The sequence below is a fragment of the Lycium ferocissimum genome, chromosome 7, assembly GCF_029784015.1.
Source record: "Lycium ferocissimum isolate CSIRO_LF1 chromosome 7, AGI_CSIRO_Lferr_CH_V1, whole genome shotgun sequence".
In the NCBI taxonomy this organism is placed as follows: domain Eukaryota; kingdom Viridiplantae; phylum Streptophyta; class Magnoliopsida; order Solanales; family Solanaceae; genus Lycium; species Lycium ferocissimum.
In genome coordinates, this window is record NC_081348.1 from 31,308,056 (window position 1) to 31,320,531 (window position 12,476).

The window sequence follows — 12,476 nt, forward strand, 5'->3', positions numbered from 1 at the left end:
AGTGTTATAGTTCATAATGGATATTTTTAATCACACAGATGTTACAGCTAAGTTGGATCTCAAGAAATTTAGTCTAAATCTAAATAAAATTCAATAAATAAATAATGCTAAAGAGAAGTCTAAACTAAGGACAAAAAGTCTTTATTCAATTTTTAAATACTTTGGGTGCAATTTTAATTTTTGGAGAGCTTTTAATATTTTGAAATTTGCAGAAAATGTCGAACTAATCTTTCAATAACTTAATATCACAAAAAGTGAGAAAAAAAGTAATTGCATTTATTTTTAGGGAAAAGGACATATATGGCCGGTCGGCCATAAATAATCCCACCCTCTAACCCAATTTTTCCTAAACCCACATTATACCCACTAAACCAATCTCATCCATTAGCCAAAACTTAAATAAGACAATTTTCAAATAAAAACCCAAACACAAAAATGTTTTAGGCTTTTTTTATATATAATATGTGTCATTTGTGTATAAAATATGTATCAATACTTATATGTAATGTATAAAAACTGTATAAAATATGAATCACTAAGGTATGTATCATTTTTGTATATAATATGTATCATTTGTGTATATAATGTGTATCAGCACAGTGCAACTACCCTGTATAGAATAGAAAATTGCATCATTTTTGTATATAATATGTATCATTTTTTGTATAGAAAGTGTATATATAATTCCTACATGTGTCTATAAATTGTATCAGTCTTGTATAGAAAGTGTACCATACGTATAAAAAATGTATAATAGAAACTGTATCATTGTGGTATATAATATGTATCACTATTGTATATGTAAAAAAAAATATCACATCATTATTGCATAATATGTGTATAATAAATGTATAATTGACGTATAATTTATGTAAAATAAATGTATGATTAATTCCAGCATGTGTATATAAAATGTATAAATCTTGTATATATAATTTCAACATATGTATATATCTTTGGCTTTAATTTTGTTAGGGCCGGACGACCTTGGCATTATTTTGGGCCGGACCGAAGCCATTTTTTGGCATTATTTTGGTAGAGACGGACTCTGGGGTATTAGGCCCAAATATTGGCCAAATGTGGCATTACTTTGGGCCATTGGACACAGTGTCCTTTTCCCTTAATTTTAATATTAGTTTTGGGCCCAGACTTAGCATGGGCCAAATGTTATTTCTAGAATTAAAAAGGAAAAAGGACACTGTGTGTCCAATGGCCCAAAGTGATGCCGCATTTGGCCAATATTTGGGCCTAATACCCCCAGGAGTCTGCTTGGCCCAAAATAATGTCAAAAAATGGCCGGTCGGCCCAAAATAATGCCAAGGGCGGCCGCGCCCAACAATAAAATAAGTATAAAATATATATACATATGTTGGAATTATATATACACTTTATATACAAGAATTATACATTTTATATACACATGCTGGAATTAATTATACATTTATTTTACATAAATTATACATTTATTATACACATATTATGCAATAATGATATGATATATATTTTTTTTTTACATATACAATAGTGATACATATTATATACCACAATGATACGGTTTCTATTATACATTTTTTATACGTATGGTACACTTACTATACAAAACTGATACAGTTTATATACACATGCTGAAATTATATATACACTTTCTATACAAAAAATGATACATATTATATACAAAAATGATACAATTTTCTATTCTATACAGTATGGGTTACACCGTGTCTTGTCGATACACATTATATACACAAATGATACATATTATATACAAAAATGATACATACCTTAGTGATTCATATTTTATACAGTTTCTATACATTACAGATGATACATATTTTATACACAAATGACACATATTATATATAAAAATAGCCTCAAACATTTTTGTGTTTGGATTTTTATTTGAAAATTATCTTATTTAAATTTTGGGTAATGAATGAGATTAGTTTAGTGGGTATAATTTGGATTTGAAAAAAATTGAGTTAGAGGGTGGAATTATTTATGACCGACCAGTCATATATGTCCTTTTCCCAATTACAAATGTCAAAGTTTGACACATGATTTATTATGCATTTAGATAAAAGTACTGAATTTAATAATAAATAATTGGTATATTTGATAAACATGAGTCAAATGTCTTAAAAAATAAAAATATTAGTTCAAACATATATTTTACATGGAAAAAGATGAATTGTACAAGAAAATATAAATTTAAACATCTTTTTTTACATGGAAAAAGATGAATATTAGGAGTTTTGTTTTGAGAAGGGTATTTTGAGAACTGAGAAAGATTTTAAATATAAAGTAGTAAACAAATTGATCAAACTGCAAGTGCTAATAAGCTAATTAACTTTGACTTATGAACACTGGACTTCTTGCCTTTTTTTAAACCCCCCAAAAAAAAAGACTTCTAGCAATTTCTGAGATTTAGCAAACAAACAGATAAGTTAAACCAGTTAGCTTTAAGCCCCATCTAAATTGTTAGTCTAAAATTCTTGTTCAAATCAAGTTCATCCCAGTAACTATGGAAAGGTTACCAGCGCAGCAGGTATTCATTTTTTTTGAATTCTATAATGGGAACTTAGGAAGAGAATATATAATTAACAATTGTTCTGAATGTAAGTGAATATATAAACTTCAAAATACAAACGTTTCTGTCATACTATGCACTACGTGTTAGCTAGTTATAGCAAATCTTATTTCTTCTCATTTTCAAGTGTCAATACTTCCAGTGCATCCAGATCCATCGAAATACATGGATCCAGTGCTGACACTTTCCATTAGAGCAAATTTCATGTCTTCCGATGGCCTCCAGTGTCGCTTCCTTTGGTTTATGAACCAGTTGTTTATCTGCTTCTGGTCTAGCCCTGTCATTTCCGATAGCCTATTTTTTTCCTCTTCCTGCATTAATGTCATCTATATATTGTTACATGAATAGAAAAAACCTGATGATCAGCACTATAAACTCGTTAATCCTGAATTCTGCACGTTCCAATCACATGAATCTATCGATCAATTAGAATGGCAAATAAAAAGTATTTAAGTCTGAATCCTATCATATTAACCTTGACATTTGAATAGAAGTTCCAAGTCATGGAAATGACCATTAAATCGAGGCGTAAAAGGAACTAGCAACGTTATTCGTGACAAATGCTATATATAATGTTTGAACTTTGAAGACCCGTTAAAATATGAACTAGTTTAGCCAGATCTCTTTAGAAAAGTTTTTGAATGTTTCGACCAGCAATTCTAGCTAAAGCATAGTTGCGAGACATCCTTAAACAAGTGGCACGGGGAAGTACTAGAAATTACCGTGGGATAAGGCCATCTATAGTGGGTATTCCACCAGTCTAGCAACGCAATTCTTGCATCTTTAGGTAACTTGCCTTTCTTCCTCTTCTTCAAAAATTCCTTTCTCAAGCTGCTAAGATAGCCGCTATATTTCCGCATCAGCATTTCTTTTAGCTCACTATCGCCTTCACGGTTAGCAGGAGACTCTTGACTATCCGCTGCTTCCATCTCCTCACAGCCTAGATCCTCATCTGAGGTACCACCTGCTTCATCTGTTATGGACATCCAACATATATCAAAAGGACTGATATGCTTACATCACCTAGCGCGGCACATCTTTTGCATTCATAATCAAAGATCCATCATGGTATGTTTCTGTTTTACAAACAAAAAAAAGATATCCGACCAAGCAACACTATTTACATGGAATACTTTATAGCCCCGAGCAATAGTATGAGACATAAAATGTTTTGGCCATTTAATTAAATGAGAATTAACACATTAACAATTGATTTAACGGCTCACTAGATGACCAAGCTTCCAGTTGAACAGATCCAAATTGAGCGGTTTTAGCATCATATCTCGAGTAATTATGGAGCCTTGTACAGCTGCATAACACTAATTAAGATATCATACAAGGATCCAGCTAATGGAAAAGACATACACACAAAGTTTTCAGTACATGGTAACATGCAGATGTTACCCATCAGGACAGCAGAAACCATTAAGGAGCAATGGAATCTAATTCTTGCACAGTTAAAGATGCTTGATTTAGTTATGCATCATCACATTTCAGAAGGGATTCAGTCAAAACTATCCAATTTCAAATGGGTCTGCATTTTCACACAGCACACAGCTCTAACATAACTAAATTCCCCGGCTTTATATTAGGAAAAAAAAAGCCTATGTGAAGTAAATTAAATGTCATTGTCATATTTTGTTGGTCAACTATTAATCGGGTGACTTGATGTGATATAGGGAAAGTTAGGTGACCTTGTTGCTACAAAAGAAAGAAAAATGACTTTGGGAGATCATTACCCATAATTGAGTGACTTCTGTGTTACTACCTCTGGATAATATTCGTGAGAGAACAAATCCGGTTATGCACTTCATGAGAACTCAAGTAGTATTGTTGCATTTCATAGACAGTTGCTGAATTGAACAAAATCAAGCAACGCAAAAATGATAATGCAATCTGAATTTCTATTTGGGCATAACAGTTCTTTATAGAATATGTACGAAGCACATAGGCAAACACCACGTTATGGTACCATATGGAATTTGTTTGTTTTGGGGTGGGGGGGAGGGGGCGTGGGGGGTGGGTATGACCAGAGAGAACATGGAAAGAGTAAAGTGAATGTATTTCTTATATACTCGGTCTCTCCTAATGCAAAATTGGTCTTTCCAACACGAAGATTTACAACTTACAGTGAGGTACGTAAATTTTGAGGTGGTAAACAAAGTGACATGTGGCCCCAAGCTGTGATTATAAAGACGTCCTATCCTAGTATACATTAGGTAGTAAATTTGGATGCTTGAATCATGTAGTATCATAGCTTGTACTAAGTAGGATTTCTAAAGATTACAAACAGAAAATAAGTTGCATAAAACTTGGGAGTATATCTCATCAAACTACATATGGATGATCTTTTTTAAGTATTAAACCTTGGTCCCTCTTATTCTTCCAATGTTTCTTGGTGTCATCCTTAATTAATTCAGAGTCTAGCAGCACAAAGTAAAGCAAAAATGAATACAGGAGAGGAAGGACTTCAGCAACACTGGAATGCATAGAGAGCGAGCAAAGACATGAATACAGGAGAAAGGAAAGCAATAAATACCCGGAAGACTTCAGCACCACCGGAATGCATAGAGAGGAAAGAAATGGATACAGGAGAAAGCAACAATCACAAACAGTAAGATGACTATATATGATATCTCTTTATTTTGAAGTATAAAGAAAAAAAATCCACCTCAACAGTAGCGGAGAGGTCAGCCATTATATTAGCTAGCAAATCAAATTAAAAAATATTAAGGTCTTGTAAAGGGATCCTTGCTTGTATAATCCATGCATAGCAGCTATTGTTTCCTAGTTGAAAGTAATAATGATTCTCAGAAGTAGAGAAAAGATATCCTCCCCTTAGAACAGATTGCGTTGGCACATATATATATTGCGCCAAAACCATTTATGTGTAAGTAAAATGTTCAGCAGAATAAAACTACTGAGGACTAAATTTTCTCACAAATATGCTACCTGTCCGCTAAGAGTTTTGTTTAAATGGATTTGCATACAAAACAAAGCAAGCTACATGTGCTGATGTACTCATAACCTTGAGAACTCCATGTGAAAGGTACCTCTTGCCACAATAATTATTAGAAATCCAGACTTTAAGCACTATTACATGACTAGGAAAAAGAGTGAGGACAAAATCATGACACAAAGAAAGCACAGAAAAGGTCTGACAAATGACATGACTATACATTTTACAAGGGGCATATTTGGAAACTATTTAGCAATTTCAATGCATAAACATATTTCACCTGAAGCTCTTTCTTCATTACCAACGGTACATCGTTCACGCGAAATAAATCACACATTAAAGCTAGTTTTAATAATAAAAAAAAGTGATAAAGAACTTTATACAACGGTAACGGGAAGTGAAGTGAACAAAAAGAAGAAAAGAAAACAGGAAAAAACTTGGGGTGGCACTGTTGCAGCTATTGCATAACTACGAGTTTGAAAAAGAAAAAAAAAAGCTTTCGGAAAAACTGAAACAAACACCACTAAGTAATCTCCTTGTATGCCTAAACCATGTCTAAGCCTTGGTTCTTCATCTGTCTACCAAACAAATGGATATTAGAGACAGATACCTAATTTACTACACATCCCATATTTCAGCATATCCATCATGTGCAAAGCTAAGAAAATCACATGTTCATGTGCAGGTGGGTTTCTTCGGCGCCATAACATAGAAACAAAGTGTTAGTGCACCATAGGTCTTGAAACTAGTGCACCATCTACCAAATTGGACCTGCATAGTGTCTATACATTTTAGGCCTGATTGTATCGGTTGTATATTCAATATCATCAGTAACAACCAAATCATTCAAGGGAGGTTTTATCATATGTAAACCATCTAAGCGAGTTTTCATTAAAACCTAAATTACTTTCTTCGAAATTTTAATGAAAAAAATCGAGCCAACCAAACAACTAGTAGTTTTTTTGCATCACCGTGTAATACCATTTCAGAAAGGAAAAGAACACCCAATTATAAAGAAAAAATTCATTTGTTTCTCTAATTAATTTCACATTTGATCATCTTTTTAAAAAAATTCACTCATGACTCAAATGTCTGGATTGTTGACATAAATTGGGACGGAGGGAGTAGTTATTATAGATAGATCTTCTTCAAGCATTGGAAATTAAAAGAAACATTACTAATTCGAGTGGGAAAGATAAAGAAACAAAGTCTGACAGAAATAGTAGTTCCATGGTTGCAGCCTCTGAAAAGTATCAATTTCCAAGGCTACACCAACATGCTTACTGGAGAAACATCGGTCTTGTAACCCTATATACAATATACAGAAGGGCCCAGCTAAAGTATAAGGGGGTCCGAATCTATCTTTCTCAAAAGTTGAACGGAATAGTATTTCTGACCAAACCCCCAAAAGAAAAGCCATAAACACACGCATGTACAACACTAGTATCAAGACGACGATGAGTCAAGAATCATAGTATATCAATAGTGTTTCACTCTATGTTAAAAGAATCAAGAAAAGGACAAAAAGAAAGTGAGGTACCAGATAGATAGTTGTTGGAGTTGAAAGAGGCGGTGCTTGTTGAAGTCATTAAGTTATCCTTGCAAAGGGAACTGAGCTGTGACTCTATGTTATTCAAGAACGTTGTGGCTTCATCAAACGGCTTTGATAGCTCCTCCTTATATTTCAGCAAAACCTCACAAAATGATACCTTCAACACCAAGGAAAAAACAAGAAGAAAACCCTCATTTAGCAAATAAAAATATAGTGATATGTTCTAGCTAGCTAGACATTAGAATATATGGACGTTTTCCTATGTGGGTTTTCACCATAAACTCATCAAGTTCAGGATCGGTTCCAATTTCAGTAGTGTGGCAGCTGGATATTAGGTTGTTCTCTTTGCTGATTTCTTCAAGAATTGATGCCAATTCATGGGGTGCTCCAACCTTAAAGTACCCACAAAAAAAAAAAACATAAATGAATACTCTTGCTCTTTTTTAATCTTGTTAAGTGCAAAGCTAATAAAGGGCATATATAAATAACCAAATAACAACTGTGTACACAATGAATACAGTGATCATCAACAGACCGTATATAATATACAATGATTTACCTTTCGGCATTGAAGGTAAGCAGAAAGTAAGTTAGGATAGAGAGGATGATTAGCAATCTGTGCTTTGATAAGATCTGACATAGTCTCCAAGCTGGCTTTATTATGATCAACAGCTTCTAACTGATGATGATGAACAGCAGCTACAAGATTATTATCATCACTAACACTGTTATTAATCGGCCCCTCAACCGAACATGCAATAGCAGAATGAAGTTTGCTCAATTCATCCATCATCAAATAGTCACAGTTGTGTGTTACAAACAAAACAAACCCTTTCTCACATACACAGTATACAGTGTGTAAACAACTTATAAAATCTGTCAAGTTTTTGACCCTTGTAAGAGAAACTGGGAGAGTAAAGGTCAAGGAAGAGATAGGGATAGACACCTGGAAAATGAACCAAGCTAGCTACTTTTTTTTTTTTTTTTTTTTGTGTTAAATAAAAAGGGTGATAAAGACCAGATTTTCTGTTCCAAACACTAGTGAATAAGTAGTGGGTGAAAGTAAAGAGACGCGAAGCCCCGGGCTATTTTTAAGGGTTCAAAGAGGGGTGGCGGATTGGATTCATTATGCTATCATTGAGTGCTTTTGATTTACTTCCTCCGTTTCAATTTATATGAATTTATTTAACTGGGCACGATATTTAAAAAAAAGGAAAGATTTTTAAAATTTGTGGTTCAAAATAAGCCTTGAAAATTTGTGTGACTGTAAATCATTCATAAAGTGAATTTGTTTCCAAATTAGGAAAGAAGTCATTCATTTTGGCACGGACTAAAAAGGAAATAGGTTCAAATAAATTGAAACAGAGGGAGTAGTATATATTACTCTATAAGAAAACTATATTGTAAATTTTGTATTCAAATCTCACTTACAATATATTTATGGAAAAAGTTTTAAAAAACCATCTACTACCTAAATGTTGTGCCTTTTAGTAAGTTAATTTTAATCTGATATTACTCCTGCCATTGCAAAAATAGTACCTTTGATTTTTAGCGGGGCTTCTATTCCACGATAATTTTAAATTATTACTATTATATTTCAGGTGCAAAATTTAAACGTATGCTAATAACAAGAGTATGAATTGACTAAAATGTAACGTGGAAAGGATTAAACAATTTTGGATAATATAAAGGTAAATTTAAACCTTATTTTTTTCTCTAATTTTAATAATCATGTTTATCGACTATAACAATATATTTTCTTTTAAGGATCAAAAATCCGTACGAGACAATTTTTAGGACCAACGACAATTTTTGTAACTTGGGGATAATAGGTCTATGAATTTACTAATCTCTATTTAAATATCAGTCTTAAATTGCATGGCACAGAGTTCAAACCTCTTTACCCCTTGACCTAAGCCTAGAAAACGTAACTATAACAATTTATTTTATAAAAAAATTAATTACAAATTTTATTAAGTTGACCTACCATTTCTTCTAGGTGCAAAACAGAGGGGTCTATCCCTCGAATTCTTTCTCGTGAATTAGGTTCAGTCAAATAAATAGATAAAATTATTAAACTTTTATTGATATAATAACATGAAATACCTATTATTTTTGGGTATATTTTACTAATAATAAAAAAGGAATACTATAAAAATTTATATATAATTATATTCTGGTAAATGATTTAATCATGTAGGAGAGGTGAGGAAGGTTGGGGAAGAAGAGGGTGGTTTTAGGAAAGGAGAAGAGAAAGGAATGTATGGACATGGCAATATATAATAAAGTAGGAGTAATATGAAGTAAGGGGGCTTTTTGGTTTATAGCGCACGTTCTCCCACGCTATCCAACAGTAGCACTTGTACGTTATACTCATTTCTAGTGAGGCATCTTCACTTTTCTAGCTCAATATACAACTCCACTATATGATAAAAGTTTAATCAACCACTAGCTATTTAGTAGGCGTTTGGCTATGCAGCTTAAATTTGAAGTTTTGATTTGTAATAAGTATTAATATTTGTTTATGAAATTTAAACAAAATTTCGCTTTCAATTGTGATTTCACTTCTTTTAAAATTTAAAACTTGATCCACAAATTTATATTTTGCAAAAATAGAATCATAAGTTAAATTTTGCAAAAAAAGACTCATGCTCGACGTAAAAAAAAATTTATGTACCATGTGGGGGATTATATTAAGCAGGGGCGGAGCTAGTCCTTCAGGAGTGGGTTCGACCTAACTCAATAGCTTTTGTCCGAACCATATATTTGTATTAATTTTTTTGTCAAATATGTACAAGTTATTAATTAAGAACACAATAAGTTCAAACAATTAGAATTCCGAACCAACAAATTTTGAATCCTGGCCCCGCCTCTGATATTAAGGAATAACTAATTACTACTATTGTTAATTTTTATTGAACCAGCGAATCTTTGTAAAATTCTATGTATTTAAAAGTTTGTAATAGCATATAATCGCAAACATTTATTTATAAACGTAACTTTTCAGATATGCGACTTATTAATCCGGCGCCTTAGAATTTTAAAACATTGTTCACCAACTATAATTTGCTTATTTAGTAAGATCGTAAGAATTGAAGAAATTTTGATTGTTTTCACAAATTGTTGGTTACAACGGCTTTTGAGATTTGAATTATACATCCATGCAAATTTCAGTTTCGAATCTGGCTGATTCAAATCAATATCTAAAATCTTTGATTCGAAATCATGGTCAAACGGGCCCATTCTCTCTCCTTTTATTTCTTTGTTAAATAGTATTAGATGACTTCTACCTTCATTTTTTGCGCGGATTGCCCTGCATTTGTGGTGGTATTTCATTTTTGCCCTTTAAATTGGTGGTCTTTAAAATTTATCCTTCGCCTAATACTCCAAAGTTGTGGTTCCAAATTCCAGTTCAGTAAAAAAAAAAAATTACAACTCAGATGTTTGGATTAGCAAGGCAAATTCTGCCTGAAGGCCAAAACTCTGTCTTGCGAATCCAAACTCTATCTTGTTAATTTTTTTAAAAATTTTTACTGAGCGAAGGTTCGAACCCGAAACTAAAACATTTTTAGAGATGGCAAAAGTTAAAGACCACCAATTTCAGGGACAAAAATTAAAGACCACCCCCTGCAAAGGGTAATCCTGCAAATTGCCCTTCTACCGTTAATTAAGCCCCCGTTTGGCCATAAGAATTATTCACTTTATTCCGAAATTTTTTTTCACTTTTTTCCAGAATCAGCGTTTGGCCATGAAAATTCCGAATACAACTTGAAGTCGTATTCCGGAATACCAAAAACTCAAAAAATTTATTTTTCAAAAAAATTTCATTTTTTTACAACTATATTTCACCAAAAACTACAATTTTAAAAAACTATGGCCAAATACAACTCCAACTCCAAAATTCCAAAAAAAAGTGATTTTTTTTTTTAGTATCTATGGACAAACGGGGCCTGAATTTGTTTAATTGTGCCCGAAAAGTAGTAAGGACTAAGGAGTAATATGTTTACATCGCCGAATTAAGTTATCTGTAATAACATTTATTATTATTGACAACAAACACAATTTGATAAAATATGTAAGAGACAATTTATCAAGTTATATGACTTTATTTCGATATATCATATGTTCAATGACTAAGAAAAAACATCAAAAATTATTTTCAATTTATAAAAAAGTGAAAACAAAATTATATGAAATACTTTCACCATTTTTAGAACTTGTGTATTAGGCGGTAGGGCTGTTCACGGTTTTGGTTAAAATCAAAACCAAACTGAAAATTTAACCAAATCGAATAAAAAAACCGACATTTGATTTGGTTTTAAATTTTAAAAACCGATAATATTTGATTTGGTTATGGTTCTATTAAAAAATAACCGAATAAATAACCGAACCAAACCGATAAATTATATACATAAATTTTATAGTTATTTATATGTATAATATTATTTTTTCATAAATAATTATAAATATTTTATACTTTTTAATCATTAATTTGATTTTTGATCTACTTATTTCACATGATTGTTTAAGTCCCATGTTTTTAAGAATATGTCCAAGCTCATGTCTTTAAGTCTTTTAACTCTTTTAAGTGATAAGTGTAAACCTACTAATGTGTTCCTCACATTAGAGTCTAATGTCTTTAACTTAAATTTTTAGCCTTTCTTTGTCAGCCATTTGATTTTAGGTTGTTTCTTCTTTTTTTCGAATTTATACCTTTATTTTTTCTTGTCTGAATGGGTCCTAAACTTCTAATATTTTTCATATAAAAAGGACAGAGGTTGTAGATTTGGAGGTTCCTCAGCCTTGGGGATAATGATAGAAAAACATCTGAAGTTTGGGATCATTACACAATTTTTTTTTAATAAAATGGGAGAATTGAGGGCAAAATGCAAGTACTGCCTCAAAGTTTGGGATCATTACACAAAGTTTTTTTATTTCATATATTTTCATTTTAATTTTAGGTGGTCTTTATGTTTAATTACTATGTATGTTTGTAACAACTAAAAGCTCATATGCTTTACTTTATTTACAGGTATGTGTATTAAGATGACAAAAACGGTGCAGCCACTATTAAGTTAGTTTTTAGCTTTATATGTAATAGTTTAATGACTTTGGGTAACTTAGAAAGATCGCACTATCACTAATAGTGAAAATATTTTTATGATGTATGTTCCACCTTAAACTATAAATAAAAGTTATCGTTTGAACCAAAGAAAAGACATGTCTTTTTTAACTTTTTAATGTTTCTTGATAAGTCTCATGGTTGCTAGTTATAAACCGAAAAATCAAACCAAACCAAACCAAACTGGTGGTTATTATTTTATTTGGTTTGATTATAATTTTATACATTTAAAAATCGATTAAATTAATTTGATTAT

At 31.8% G+C, this 12,476-nt stretch overlaps 1 protein-coding gene across 1 annotated transcript; it reads right to left on the reverse strand.

Moving 5' to 3' along the window:
• Positions 1-2,457: 2,457 nt before the first annotated feature.
• On the reverse strand, positions 2,458-8,186 carry LOC132064365 (homeobox protein knotted-1-like 1). The gene is made up of 5 exons (XM_059457314.1): positions 7,658-8,186; positions 7,374-7,490; positions 7,087-7,255; positions 3,310-3,560; positions 2,458-2,898 (listed from the first exon to the last, which is right to left on the reverse strand). Exons 1-5 carry the CDS (start codon positions 7,889-7,891, stop codon positions 2,710-2,712), a joined length of 960 nt encoding a protein of 319 aa, XP_059313297.1. The 5' UTR covers positions 7,892-8,186; the 3' UTR covers positions 2,458-2,709.
• Positions 8,187-12,476: the final 4,290 nt, after the last annotated feature.